The 14,451-nt window shown below is 51.6% G+C and overlaps 7 protein-coding genes across 7 annotated transcripts; all 7 read left to right on the top strand.

Moving 5' to 3' along the window:
- Nucleotides 1-485: 485 nt before the first annotated feature.
- Nucleotides 486-2,541, top strand: BU25DRAFT_345329 (uncharacterized protein; the record flags this gene model as incomplete). The annotated part of the gene is made up of 3 exons (XM_033703041.1): nt 486-735; nt 781-956; nt 1,021-2,541. 3 exons carry the CDS (start codon nt 486-488, stop codon nt 2,539-2,541), a joined length of 1,947 nt encoding a protein of 648 aa, XP_033559881.1.
- A 373-nt stretch (nt 2,542-2,914) lies between these two features.
- BU25DRAFT_345127 (xylose isomerase-like protein) lies at nt 2,915-3,916 on the top strand (the record flags this gene model as incomplete). Its single annotated transcript, XM_033703028.1, has 1 exon — nt 2,915-3,916. One exon carries the CDS (start codon nt 2,915-2,917, stop codon nt 3,914-3,916), a length of 1,002 nt encoding a protein of 333 aa, XP_033559880.1.
- Nucleotides 3,917-5,710: 1,794 nt separating this feature from the next.
- On the top strand, nt 5,711-7,363 carry BU25DRAFT_449780 (uncharacterized protein; the record flags this gene model as incomplete). The annotated part of the gene is made up of 3 exons (XM_033709663.1): nt 5,711-6,175; nt 6,389-6,526; nt 6,705-7,363. 3 exons carry the CDS (start codon nt 5,711-5,713, stop codon nt 7,089-7,091), a joined length of 990 nt encoding a protein of 329 aa, XP_033559879.1. The 3' UTR covers nt 7,092-7,363.
- A 1,335-nt stretch (nt 7,364-8,698) lies between these two features.
- Nucleotides 8,699-9,203, top strand: BU25DRAFT_460049 (uncharacterized protein; the record flags this gene model as incomplete). The annotated part of the gene is made up of 2 exons (XM_033710324.1): nt 8,699-8,719; nt 8,850-9,203. 2 exons carry the CDS (start codon nt 8,699-8,701, stop codon nt 9,201-9,203), a joined length of 375 nt encoding a protein of 124 aa, XP_033559878.1.
- Nucleotides 9,204-10,345: 1,142 nt separating this feature from the next.
- Nucleotides 10,346-10,755, top strand: BU25DRAFT_297929 (uncharacterized protein; the record flags this gene model as incomplete). Its single annotated transcript, XM_033701938.1, has 2 exons — nt 10,346-10,631; nt 10,688-10,755. Coding segments are annotated over 2 exons (354 nt in total), but the record flags the coding sequence as incomplete, so codon positions are not given.
- A 479-nt stretch (nt 10,756-11,234) lies between these two features.
- On the top strand, nt 11,235-12,230 carry BU25DRAFT_492614 (uncharacterized protein; the record flags this gene model as incomplete). The annotated part of the gene is made up of 3 exons (XM_033711654.1): nt 11,235-11,270; nt 11,318-11,486; nt 11,536-12,230. 3 exons carry the CDS (start codon nt 11,235-11,237, stop codon nt 12,228-12,230), a joined length of 900 nt encoding a protein of 299 aa, XP_033559876.1.
- An 884-nt stretch (nt 12,231-13,114) lies between these two features.
- On the top strand, nt 13,115-14,330 carry BU25DRAFT_412339 (uncharacterized protein). The gene has a single exon (XM_033706772.1). It carries the CDS (start codon nt 13,331-13,333, stop codon nt 13,976-13,978), a length of 648 nt encoding a protein of 215 aa, XP_033559875.1. The 5' UTR covers nt 13,115-13,330; the 3' UTR covers nt 13,979-14,330.
- Nucleotides 14,331-14,451: the final 121 nt, after the last annotated feature.

Genomic DNA, 14,451 nt, shown 5'->3' with positions numbered 1-14,451 from the left:
GTCTGTAAATGCAAAGAAGGTAAACAACCATCTATCAGGAGTACTCGTCAAGTCTCATATTGACCGCGAACCCGCGTGCACTCCAGGGATGTCCACAGATGAGCTACATGTGGGGGCCAGAACGTGCAGACTTGGCTTACATCTGAGGCTGCACCAGATGTGGCGGCGGAGTGTGAGGTTCTGGGTTCCTTGTTAAGGACATCAGGCTGTCGTTTGCTCTTCCATGTCCTTACAAAGCTACCTAAGCTTGCGTCGACGGGATCAATGAGAACGACAAGATGCCGGCTACCCATTACACGCAAACGCCCGCTGCAACTGACAGCATAGTCAGCCTGCCCTCACTACTCGACGCCCCGTTCGACTCAAGACACACCAAGAGTGGCAATCACACTTACGAACGTGTCCCTGATGCAGAGGAAGATGTCCACGCGCAAGCCCAGATTCTACTTCCGTTCCCACACCTTGAGCCTCCAGAACGTGCGACGATGCCATCGAGCAAGGCAGAGACAATTGGCGACTCGGGTTTCGGAGGGACCCAGAGCTCTGACGACGGTGGAAAACGAGTACAGCCTACTGCGACTACAACAGGAGCGCCAGCATGCTCAAGCGAGCACAAGTCTTTGTATAGGAGAGGAAGCGAGCAGACACCGCGGTCGCTGATCAATACGGGTTACCACAAATGGAGCTCCTTCACCCTCGATGTGGTATTGTGCTTGCTCCCTATCGCCTTCGTTGGTTGGTGCCCTGAGAGCATATGAGATTTAGACTAACAGCTTCTAGTCATTACTACTCTTGCTTTGTCACTGCATCATGCACCCAGGTCTCCATCGGGCGATCGAGTGCAGTCATACATCCTCCTTGCGCCAACAATATTTCCCATTGTCTACGCCGCGATTCTGGGCCGCACACTCCGACGTGTAGGCCTCTATATGGCCGAGAAAGGATCTACAGTTGGGGTAGGTGCCATGGAGAAACCAGCTGAGGCGGCGCCTCTTGACGACTCATGCTGACTTATGCTAGACACTCGAACGCGTCATTGGGTGCCAGTCGCTCTTCTCAGCAATCGAAAGACAGTACACCTTGCGTCATTTTGACGTGCTTGGTGTTCTGATCCTTCTTGTCTGGCTTCTCTCCCCAGTTGGCGGACAATCCTCCTTGCGCCTCTTGACGAACCAACCGCAGATGGTGTACTCTATTACTCCCGCATGGTACTATCCGATGCAAGCCTACATTTGGGCGTCACTTCTCGGTTTCAACAACGCAATGCGCTTCCATCATATTTCGGTTCCATACATGGCCGCATTGCAGTCTTCGAGTCAGACCATCAATTCAAGCAGGGACATGTGGGGCAACTTGAAGATACCAGATATCAAGTACCTGGACGGCTATCAGGCAAACAAATCCATTGGCACATGGCTACACATCGGTAACGATACTCAGCTCACCTACACCTCTTTACTTGGTATGCCCATCTTCGGTATTTCTACACCCGGCAATTCAACCTTCAATCTCACTTCTCACTACTGGAGCATCGATTGCGAGAAAGCTTCCGGAAACTATTCTCGAACGCCTTGGTTGTCTTCTGAGACAGAGTTGAGCACGTACGCCCTAATCACTTTCAACGAGTCCCTTGCAGCGGGTGCGAGAACAGTGTACTCTTCCAGGAAACCCTTGACAAAAGGTAGCACCTTGTCAGGGAACATCACTGAAACCTATGTGGTAAGTGCGACATGTTATGCTCAACCTATCCGTGTCGAAACACATATAGCCTGTTGGGGTACAACATGTCGTGCTCAAGCTATGAGAGAGCTCGACTGGAATCAACTCGACGATCAGAGGCTAATCCTGTATTCGAATTACACGGATATACTGAGGAACATGACAACAGCAGACAAAGCAAACGCCGAAGGTGCAGCGACGCAGAGTCAAATGACCGAGACATTTATTGCTGGTCAAATACTCCTCGCTGGATACGCAACAAGTCTAGACGGAAGCTGGGTGGACATAGAAACGCTATCTAAACAGGTCCTGAGCAGCCGACTACAGCAAGCAATCAACACATACTGGGACGCCAGCGTCGGCAATATGCATCGAAGCTGGGAACACCAACCGGACGATAGACCACCTGAAGTTTGTATCGTCCGACAACGGGAATGTCGTTCGCGCAAACTGAACTGGAACGTAACTGAATTCCATTCCGAAAAACACAGCGGTGAGCAATACGCCTGCAATTCCGGTTACGCAGTCATCACGATTGCCATTTCTTGCTTCCTGTTCCTAGCAGCAGTGCTGAGTCTTATACTTGGCATCATCACTACGGCACCTGATATCTTGGGCTTCGTATCGACAGCGGCCAGAAACAATGTCTACTTTGAGGACCGCGTGCCGTCTTATTTTGATGGCTTAGAGGCTACCAGAGCACTTAAGGACATCAAAGTCAGGATTGGCGATGTTGCTGGCGACAATGAGGTTGGTCGTGTTGCTTTTACAAGCTTGGAGAGTGCATCGAGAAGGCTGGTCAGGGACAGGCTGTACGATTGATGTTCACTCAGACCTCGAGCGGTCTGGCGCACTTGACTGTATGGCGTACGTGAACCTGGATGATTGCTAAGATATCTTCCTGTTTGGAACATGAAGAGACACGACATATCAGGCTCGCTCCGGATTGTAGTGCCATGTGCTCCACACAGCGGAGTTGTCTATCTGTACACATGTGCGGAGTGTGGTCGGCTTCATGCGGGCCGGCTTCTCGAACTCGGCTTCTTGAACATGACCCTCAAAACACCTGCCAACAACATCTGGATACCGTCCCATCTCACCCACAACGCACCAACAGCATCTGTCAACCCGATTCTTGGTGAAAGCACGACAAAGTCACATAACATTGACCGTCACGTCCTACGTATCCATTAACATGACCTTCAGCAATAAACGCGCAATCAGCACCTCCTCACTTGGACTGCACGCCTCACATACCCTGGATAGCAAAATTCGCGCAGCTGCATATCACAGCTTCACTGGTATTGAGATCGTCTACGCAGATCTGGAAGCCTACGGCAACACCCATAAACTCGACCTGGCAGCCGCCGCAGATCAAGTTTGTCAATTGTGTTTACAACTGGGCCTACAGGTCCTCTCCCTCTGTCCCTTCGAAAACTTCGAAGGTCACAACTCCCCGCTGCAAGACCGTCTCGCAAAAGCAGCCCACTGGATGGACACTGCGCGCACTCTGGGTGCTGCATACATTCAAGTTCCTGCCCAGTTCGGTCCAGACGTAACGGGCGACGAGGCTGTCGTCGTGTCTGAACTACAGAAACTTGCAGATCTAGGCAGCGCCGCTGAGCCAGTCATCTCTATTGCGTACGAGCCAATGTCCTGGTCGACATTCTATTCGACCTGGCAGGATGCCGTGCACCTTACAGAATTGGTCGGTCGCAAGAACTTCAAGATATGTCTCGATACCTTCCACATTGCGACCAAGCTCTGGGCATCGCCACATGACCCCAGCGGCAAGTACCCAGACGCTGACCGGCGGCTGGCAGAAGACCTCCGCGCTTTCTTGAAAGAGTTTCCGATGGAAAAGCTAGCCTACATTCAGCTCTCTGATGCAGAGCGTTTCGATCCACCGTTTTCGAAGCAGCATTCTTGGTATACGGAAGGTGAGGCTGCGGAGTTCACGTGGTCTAAGCATGCAAGGCCATTCTCGCTGGAGATTGAGAATGGAGGGTATTTACCTGTGGTAGACATTGTGCGGGCTTGGGTAATTGATAAGGGTTATGAAGGGTGGGTGTCAATGGAGACTTTTGATCGACGGACGAGAGGTGAGAAGGTCACGACTGAGCAGTGTGCGGTGAGGGCGGAGAGATCGTGGAAGAGCCTCGAGAAGGCGCTAAGTGAGCCAAAGAGCCTCCTGTAATCGAGCTGAAGGGCGAGTTTCTGCTAGAACATCAGGAAACTTTCGACATCGGACATCCAACGAGGTATGCAAAGTTCTTACGATGCTTGAAGGATGTCTTGTGGCCCCCATGGCCTCGGTGCGCCCCTATTAACCAACATATGCACCTTCCCTGTTCAATGCACATTAGCCTTGGCAAATGCTGCACTGCTCAGCATGACTTTCGCTCTTTCAATAACGAACGTCATCATCCCTCCTACACTTATTACTATCTTAGCCCGTCCATTGCGCCGCTTGAATCTGGAGGAAGATCACCCAACACTCGCCACAACGTTCATTGGCAGTCGATGCTTACCAGTTCTGTTTACGTGCTACCGTCAGCCATGTGTGACGCCAATCCTACAGAATCTCGAAAACACAGCCTTACTACCGCGCAGCCTTAAAAATTTGCTTCTCTTGCAGTCTACGTCACTCGTAAGCTGATGCTCCAGTTCATCATGTCTAATGATCGCTCAATTAATACTTGTGGCGGCGTGGGCCGTTGTAGTACACTGATAGCTACGGTAAATGACAACCTAGAACTATCAGGCTAATGGAATACTGCGCTGAATTTTTATCTAGCTAGGAGAAGACGATATATACTGGCCCTGGAACGTGCTAGTCCAGAACAGTCTAAGCAAGGGTAATCGGGTCTCGAACGGACCGATTGATACCGCAACAGTACTACATCAGTAGACCAGCATGCGTCGAGCACCTCGACTTTGGTTGCTCAAACCAATGAGAGTGGACATACAAGAACAGACCTACACGGTTACAAACGTGTGCCGGGCACGGAACCAGAGACCGAACCCTCAGCATCCTCGAACGCACAGCAATTTTCGTCAAAGACTCCAGGAAGCTCCAACACACAAGGTCGCGAGGATAATGAGACTGGCGCTTTGGCCAGGAGCCGATTTCAGTGGTGGGTTCCGATGCCACTTGACGTCGTTTCGCATTGAGTCCCTTGTTCTTCCAAGGTGCATTTCAGTCAATCCTGCACTAAAAGAGATACTGACCCTGGCTGAAGCCATTGCTGGCCTTTGCCTGTCTCTGCGTGGCCGTTCGAAGTCGAAACATGGAGAAGACATCAAGGCTATCACACTGTTGTCGCCTACAACCTTTTCTATCATCTATGCAGCAATACTTGGCAAGATACTCCGTTGTATAGGCTTATTCAAGGCTGAACGTAGTGCAACTATCGGAGTAAGATTCTATGGCTCGGCAACTACTAAGCTTCGCTGACTGGGGAGACTGTGGAACGATTATAGGGTGTCAGTCTCTGGTTTCCACATTTGAGAGACAGTTCGCCTTCCGGAACTTAGATCTAACCAGTCTATCAATCTTACTGGCGTGGCTGTGTTCCCAATCGGAGGGCAAGCTTCTTTACGACTTCTGTCTACCAAATAGCTACTTATCAGCTTCAACGATACTGTACATTATTATCCGATCGAAGGGTTCGGAATGCAAACGCATCTATTCAGCTTAAAGATTGCGACAACAACTTGACCCTTGTTTGTCCCGATCTACGTGACAGCTCTTCTTACCTCGAATCAATATCTCGGCCTGTCCATGGGTTTTCTCAGCAATGTCAATATCCCGACATACTGCGACAGGACTGTTACAGAGCTCAACCGAGACAACGTTTGGTACGACATAGATCACATAAATCCCGTAGAGTATAGCTCTATCATTGGCTTACCAATTGCGGGACTAATGGATACCGGACATTCCACATTAAATCTTGTCTCGCATTACTAGGCTGTCAAATGTGCGAAAATGGAGTTCGTCGAGAACTTTACCAAGGTAGCTGCCAGACGCCAACCGACCTTCAACACGCCGTACATACGCACTTCAGACACGAACAACGATACTAAGTTTCGTTATCATACTGGGCGGATCACAAACGAACACACGAACGGCACTCTGTGGCAGGCCCTGTCAGGAACACTTTCCGCAACGGGGTGCTCAGCCTTTCCTCTTGTCGTAGAATCACGCGTAGATTGTCAGGGGCGCTTATGCGCTGCCCAAGCGATGAGAAGGCTCACTCGGGAACCCGATAAGATCAATGGGAACTATGAGTCGGCTTCGACATGGTTTGGTACGATTTGTGCGAGTATGCCTGGTGCAGATATCGGAATGCTGCAAGACAACAGTACCTCCAGCGAGCTTGTTGATCAATTGTTGATGGGTCCTGATCTGAGTACTTTCCAGTGGGATCGGATGCCAGGTGGAGAACGCTGGGTTGGTATTGCGAGCTTGCCGACCAAGACGTTCAATCGCCGTTTTCAGATGGCCATCAACACTTTCTGAGATGCCTCATTTAGAAGTACCGTCCGCATGGGCAATCATACCAAAGATCAAGTCAAGGGCTTCGAGAGCAGTGGTTTCAACTTCACATGGAACACAACTGAGTCGCATGACGTTCGACAGGAGGGCGAGCAATATGTTTGCCAGATCTGGTTTGCCGTCGGTACGATTGCCATCTCTTTGTTTCTGTTCGCGGCGGCGGTCGCATCTCTGGTGTTAGGCATCTTCACCAAAGCTCCAGACACGCTTGGCTTCGCATCGACGTCCGCTCGCGATAATCTGTATGTAAATTCTCAGGTCGCGTCCCATCGCGATGGCTTGGAGGCTGTCAGAGCACTGCGCGACATGCGAATCAGGATCGGGTAGCAATGTAAAAATGAAGCTGTTCACCAAGGATCCATGTAGCTCCGGTCCAAATTTGAGACTGTGTGGTCCTTCATGCATGCGCTTAATGCCTTTACAGGCTAAGCTGGCATCATCCTGCGTTAGTGAGAACAGGATGTGCCAGATTGCTGTCATCCTCTTCCGTTCTAGGTTCGAGGGGGGACAGGGCATTCGCACCACCGACAAGCCAGATGATGAAGGTACACATCGCAGCATTAGCAGTCTTGATTTTGTACACCTAATACCGGCTGCTTGTGAGTGGATCAAGATTGCCGGCCATGATCTCGTTCTGCTTTTGAATGTCTATTGGAATGATTTCCCGAGCAGGATTGGCGCAGGTGGTAGCGTGTTTGCTGAATCGAAGTTTGGGAAGCGAGCAGCGACGGGATTTACGCCGTGGAGGTGGATGTATTGGCTGAAGAGTCTGTATGAGATTCAGGATGAGGCGAAGGAAGCCCCTCTGTAGGGCCGAACATTTCATAGCTTGGCCGTTGTAGGAATATGATGACTGAGTTCATCCTCGTCAGTCTGCGTTCATGCCTGTACTTGAGATCCGCGTTGCCATACATGTAGGTGACTGCTCATCGTGTGACATCGTCGCAACCATCGAACAGTCCCTACGTCTAGGGCTTGACGGTTCTCCTGCCAGACAATCGGGTGTTGTTTTTCCTCGTGGCTCGACTTCCTGCGCCCATGCCCGCATATGATACAAGAAAGCAGGTGGAACGTGAAGCCAATAACATAGGTCCCCGACTGCACCGTTCAAGGGATCGGTTGGGCCGCTAGTCGACTCATGAGGAGATACCGCGTATACGTTCGAAACAATGATAATCAGTTCCGGAACCGACCGAGCTTTTGCTGAGACTTGTTCCAACAAAGAAAACTTGGACTCAAACGGCGTGTAATCAGCTACATTTGGATCATACGGTGGGACATATGGATGCATGAAATTAACATATCGGAACCACTGAGATGACACCGTCTACACCAAGCTGGCCCACCCAAATCTCTCTCTTGTAGGGCTTCGTGGTGGAAAGGACTCCGTCAGGTTACCGGTTGTTCGACGCTTGGATTTGTGAAGATTTGTCGTAGAAAGACATCTAGGATACAAACGAGGCAAGCGAATGGTAAGAAATCGACGGGGTCGTGAAGAGATAGAGGAAGAGGATGTAAGAGCTGGCGGGCTACGCACAAAAGCTAGAAAGGCCGCCAACGAACTCACTCGATTGGGCAGCCTACACCTCTTGCTTTCTCAGCGTCACGAGCCGTAGACATTTGGTGGCGGCCGGCCTGTTGTCCGAATGGTAGGGATCGACGCTGGCTGTGCACAGATTAACGCCGTCTGATTGTACTTGCAGCCTGGCCATCTTAGATTTTTAAGCCTTGCAGGCGTCAATATGCAGTAAAGGACTATTCTCATTGCTGTGGTCGTTGATGTATGCGAAGCTGGGCAAGGCCAGTTGAGGATCGTATGAGGTGCCATCAGTCAGCGGTGGTAGGTACCGGCAGTGCTCTCTCAACTGAGATGGCAGTCCGCGGAGGGAAAGCAGGAAGGTACCGAGGGGCAATGGCCTCTTTCGCAATCTCAACCTGGCAATTGCTTCACAAGCTTCGTCAGACTTCAAGCTGGCTCTCTATGCCTGAGTTCTTCGGAGACGCACGATAGGTATCCCGTAATGTAGTGCTTCAGTGTCCAGATGATGGTTGCGGATACGCTAGCAGTGAATGGAGTTTAGGGTGCATTGCGCGCGCGTGCACAGCCACGGGATGCCGAAGCGCTTTGCGTAGCATCCTCGCAAGAAGGTGGATATCTCATATGCACCCTGTGTCGCATTCTCTCCCTTCACTTTTTCTTTCATTTATTTCAACTCGCCAGTACGATTCCAACAATACCACATTTAATAGGCTACAGTCGTGGTCTGCGAGCGAAAGGAACACCTGATCGACCCCGGAACCGAGCACCGCCCAGCTTCGCCGCGCAACGCCTGCAGCAACGAGTACGAACCGTCGACTTGCGACTGAACACTTACACACTTACACCACACTCGTCGCCGCCTCCGAGATATCTCAAATATGGACGCGAACAAGCAATATGTAGGTTTTCACCCTCTCACTACCAAGACAGTCTTGGTGCTGTTCTCCGCGCATCCTCAACACCTGCGCCACGTGTCTTGGCTTCCATCACACATAGTTTCTCGAGATCAATTCACTGACTTTGGCTTAGGGCGCACCGCCGCAGTACCCTCAGTCGCCGCCTCCGGTCCACCAAGATGCTGGCCCATACAATCAGGGCGGCATGCAGCCATACCAGCAGGGCCCACCCAGCAACGACCACTACGGCAACTCGCCCAACCCCTACCAGCAAGGTGGCGGCTATGGGCCACCTCAGGGCCAGTACGGACCTCCGGAAGGACATTACGGACAGCCGCAACAGCAGATGTATTACCAGCAGGGCCCGCCGCCGCCCGGAGGCTATTATCAGGATGACAGGAGACAAGGAGGGAGTGGAAGCGGTGGCCTCTTCGCTGGTCTCTGCGCCGGTCTAGCATGCTGTTGCTGCTTGGACTGCTTGTTCTAAGCGCAGAGGGAGACGGTGTTGCGAGGAGTAGTGAAAACGGGATGAGCGCAGCCTATGCGTGGGCATGAGTGCGCTCAGGCAATACATACTCGATACTTTTTGCCTGCTGGACGGGTTAACAACTAATCCTGATGGGCGGAAGGGCGCAGAGGAGATCGGTTCTTTGGGTTTCCTTTGTCTCAGGCCAGGTCTTCTTTCATATGTGGTTCCAGGAATATATTGAGGTTGGGCATACCTTTTTTCGCAACACCATGAGAAGTGACTTGCACTCCGGCCTGCTGAGCCGAGAAATCACGCTTCGTCTCGAACGTCATTATGAACGACATCTTCCAGTGTTCGATCGTGCAAGTCTGCCCCGCACCTCCACATTCCAACCTCACCTTCATCGTCCATCTTCGGTCGATCATGAAAGCTGACGCAGCTTTCTCAACGGCTAGGAGCCCCTTCCCAACCCCATGACATTGCCGTCCCTGGCAATGGTGCTCATCAATACCTGAATCGTAAGGCGTGCCCCACAGACGGCAGGAACAATGCCTCAGCCGCACGGGCTCCGCTTAGCCATTCTACTCCGCTCCATGACGTTCCGCGCTCAACAACACACAAAGCGCACTTGCGACGGACACGCGTTGAGATCCACTGACGTGTGGTTCTATTTCTAGAAGTATGTTGTGTCTAGAAGCATCAGTAGGCATATAAGAATTGAGGTGGAAGCTCATGAGACAAACAGCATCATCAAAAACCATCAACAACGCCACCAAGAACACCAGCACCCATCAACAGCATCTCTTGATCCTTACGAACATCAACACGTTGCTAGTGGCACAAACATCCGAATTCCATATAAGAGACCCACGAACCAGACTCCCGTGCAACAGAACGCTCCCGAGAACGCAGCACCTGCAAGTTTTTCCTTGTCCTACGACGCACTTACATTTGCATTCGGAGACACCGTCGGAACTTCCGATCGCAACCGTACGTCAATCTGCAGGGAAGCGGAGCTTGAGCTCGAAATAGACCAAGCTTGCGAAAGACATAAACCCTCTTAATTTCCTGGACGATCTTGAAGCATCAACCCATCGATTCAACTCATCACCACCACACATCAACCATCCCTTCATCATCCCATCAACAACATGAAGACGGCCGCTTACATCACCGTTATCGCTGCTGCCGTTCCGGCTGTTTGGTCTCTACCTGCGGGCCTTGTTGCGAGACAGTTCCAGGTCCCAACATGCGGCGCAGAGACATGCCTGGCTTCAACAAATGGCACTTTCGTGGCTGCGGGCGCACCTAACGGCACTGCGCCCAACGACCTCGCAAAGATATGCTCTCTTCCCCAGGAGGACGTCACCCGCTACGTACAGACTGTACAGCCCTGTATCGATGGTGACGCTGGCAACAAGACGTGCACAGCAGGAGCCATTTACCGTAAGTCCAGACTTGTCCAATAATGACGAGGCGTACAGTACACTAACAAACATCAGAGTACAAGGATCTTTTGAAGACCGAATGCATGAAGCCAGCATACAACAAGCAAGTCCAGTGGGCTTAGACCTTTGTCTTTTCCCGTCCAGCGTTTCCACGTCCACAATCACGTTTTACGATACCACGTTCCTTTAGCATCACACCGGAGTTTGGGGCATAGCATTTGCGCATTTACGCACGAGACCATCACGCATGACGTGAACACGCACAACGCATCTATGTAATCGATAATGAATCCACTCATTTACGCTCTCACACACTTCCTTCCTCAACGTGGCTGTTGCATACTTCTTCTGTGATGGCGGCGATAGGTGGTTGGTGCAGCACTTGCTGGCCGCCATCCCAGCTCGGCTACGTGGGCTGTTTTCTCTCACATCTACTCCAAGCCGTTTGCTTATGACGAAGGACCCACTTGTAGCACCCTTCATGCCTTAACTTGAGCACGATGCACCCTGAGCAGCACAGTGCTACCTCATATTCTAGCTTTTTGTACGAAGTTTTTCCCTACCACGCTTATGAGTTTAGTGTGTTCCTAACTCTTGTGCTATGGTGACCACAGAAGACCAATACCCAGGCTGCGTAGTATGATCTTTCCCTCTCAGGCGCTCGACAACTGCTAACAATGTCAGATCCCGGATAGATGCATGCTCTATCCAGACCAAAGCCTTACGCGCCGAGACGCGTTTTGCGAGAGCGACCTGAAGTGTATATGCAAGGTCGACAACCACTTGGGCACCAACAGCCTGTTCTCTAGCGAGTGCTTGTTGAAAGAGTGCACTGATGAGCATGAGCGCAAGTGTAAGTATACTAGTATAATGAGGTGCATGTCATGCGTTAATCAGCACAGCCTTCCTTAAGGACTGGTTGGAGTCCTGTCGGCAGGCTGGCAAGTCAGGCTGGGATGACATGCCTTGGGAATGGGAACCGTATCTTCCGCACGGAGAAATTGTCGTTAGACCAACGACGTTCCTGAATGCGCCGCCTGCGACGTCGTCAAGCACAGTGCAGTCGTCTGTGTCGGTTGTTACATCAACTGCGGCTGTTGCGACATCGCTGCCCGTGACTTCATGGTCAATGACTACACTTTCAATTTTAGTCACAAGTACTTCTGGTATTCTCAGCACGTTTGCCAACATCACATCAACCTCCTTTAGCATCCCAGAAGCGACAACGACACCAGCTCAGCCCATCACCATCACTTCTCGTCCCCTCAGCCCCGATGCAATCGGTGGTATTGTGACTGGCATCCTCCTCCTTGTCATCCTCTGCGCAGGCCTTGGCTTCTTCTACTGGAAAGCCAACAAGAAGGCTAATGAAAAGAACAGAGAGGTAGCTATTCTAAGCGACCGAGTTAGCGGATGCGGCTTCCAGAAGCGCATCGATGAGCTTCTGGCGGAGAGCAACAGCTCGACTGGGACCATCTTGCGACACAACGCGCCGACGCCGGACGTTCTAGAGATGGCTGGTGGGTCGACGAGTACGGTGGGAGTCACGTCGCAGAGTAGTTCAGTGTACTCGATGGACCTTGCGCGGGCATTGTGAACAACTTATTCCTATATAGAAGGGGAGATGCGAGAGAGTGATCGTTTATAATGACTACGAGAGACAGCACCAAGGAAGGTGACTTTTCATTCTTCCCGAGCAGGATAATGTATAATGACCATTTCTTTTCTACATTCTCTCAAGCATCCACGCTGTTCGTTGTGACTTCCCCACTTCGTCACAACGCGCCAAGCACGTGACGCTCCTAACCCTGCATACGCAGCAGTGCAGTGCAGCGTCCTCACATCGCCGTTCACATGTATCAAAAATGATCCTGCAAGGCTGTCGCGAGGCTGTGTTTGCTACTGTTTGTCGGGATGTGAGACCGTGATGCACATGCTCTTCTTCTATTGGCCCTATTGAAAGTGAAAGGGACATCCTTCAGCCACGACCTCCAACCATAGCTCCTGACCTTCAAAAGTTTTGCTGGATGTGGAAGAGGTGCATGGACGAAGCGGGTGTGACGATTCACGTAGTGTGTACACGTGACACCAGGTAGTTTGGAGCGGTCCCATTGGCTGCTTCGCATGGTGGGTACGGGGAGATGCTTGGTTTAGGATTCTGTGGAACGTTCTCTTACGTTCGTACTTTGCTCTCGCCATTTGTCAGTGATGGAACTGGGTAATACACGGATGCAGTGCGTAGGTAGAGGTCGCCGCTTCATCTGAGGTGGCATGACTTTAACACCTCCACGCTCCAGCTCAAGTCCATCACTCACTGAGCAAAACTACGACTTCGCAATGCTATGTATTCTCCTACTCTGTGCTTTTGCTGGCCTTGCGATGGCCCAGTTCTCGTGTACCGCAGCTAATCCATCGCTAAACTTGCCTATATGCATGGTACGTTCAGAACACCTGCAATCATTCACATGCTAACACTTTTACAGAATGACTGCTTCACCACCAACGTCTGTAGTGGCTGCCCGTGTCCAGATAACCTCAAGGGTTGGTGCGATATCAGCAGCGGAGAGGGGCCAGACAACTGGTTCAGCCGGTGGGGCCATTGCGTGGTGCGCAAATGTCCGGATGATGGAGATATCACTGGTGGGTTTCATACGCTCATGTTTTGAGTGATGAGTGATGCTGACGCAGATAGATCTCATGACCAACTACATGGCGCAGTGTGAGGGTACAGTCGGAGGGCCACTGACGAACGACTCTGTGCCGTATCCATTGCGCGATTGGATGCCGAAGAACACATTGAAGACTACGGCTATGCCTTCTAGCTCGACGGCTCTCACAAGTCAATCAGTTACGACTCTGACTGGCATAGCCTCAGCCGGAACTGCAATGCCAAGATCCACACCTCTCTCTTCAGACACGACAGCCACTAGAAGCGACAGCATAGCAACAGTCCTGGATGACGAGGCTTCATCGCCCTCGTACGCAACCAGCACCGCTATCTCAGCACCTATAACTCAGAACGACTCCAAGCCAACTTTGAACGTCGCAGCAATCATCGGAGTCGCGGTCGGCGGTATAGTACTCCTCGGTCTCATCGTCTGTCTGACTGCCTTCCTCTTGCGCCGTCGCAAGCGCAAAGAGCCCTCAAGATCAATGTCGCCGCCGAGCTATGAGGCTGCCGATAGCAAGGAGGGGTATGAGAAACCGGAGCTTGACGGGCAGGCGGTGAGATATCAGTACTCGGAGGTTGGCGCGGGCGCATCTATGGGTGCGCCTGTGGTCTACGCTGAACTGGATGGAGGAAGTCCTGTGAGTCCTGTCGGGGGGCTTGCTGGCCGATCTTGAAAGGCAAGCACGGGGCGAAAGTTTGGGGGATTTTTTTTCTTTCAAACACGACCTGGTGGAGAGCTTCGCTGGATCTAGAAGAGGTGCATGGCTTGGCGACGGGCGTAATGCCATGTGTACAGTATCCATGTGACATCGATTCGCCTCGGTCGCCTCATGTTCAGGCTCTGGGATTTTGGGGTACCTTCACTTACGTCCGTTATCTCAATCGCCGTTTGTCAAGTGAGAGGGTTTCGTGCTCCGCACGGACGGGGTGCAAACACAATGATTCTTGCGGTCAAAAGACTTTTCGTTTGGACGCCTTTCGATGTGACCACACCCGTCATGCTGTTCGCAGTCTTCTTGGTCGCTGGTCTCGCGACGGCAGCGCGTTTCTGCTACAAAGCTTCGCCAAAAACCGAGACCATTCCTGCATGCACGGTATGGCAGAGCTATATATTTGTTGTATGTACTAACCAGTAATCAGGATGGGT

This window comes from Macroventuria anomochaeta (genome assembly GCF_010093625.1).
Source record: "Macroventuria anomochaeta strain CBS 525.71 unplaced genomic scaffold BU25scaffold_24, whole genome shotgun sequence".
NCBI classification, from domain to species: Eukaryota; Fungi; Ascomycota; class Dothideomycetes; order Pleosporales; family Didymellaceae; genus Macroventuria; species Macroventuria anomochaeta.
Note: the sequence above shows the minus strand (reverse complement) of the source record. Positions and strands in the feature narration are given on the sequence as shown.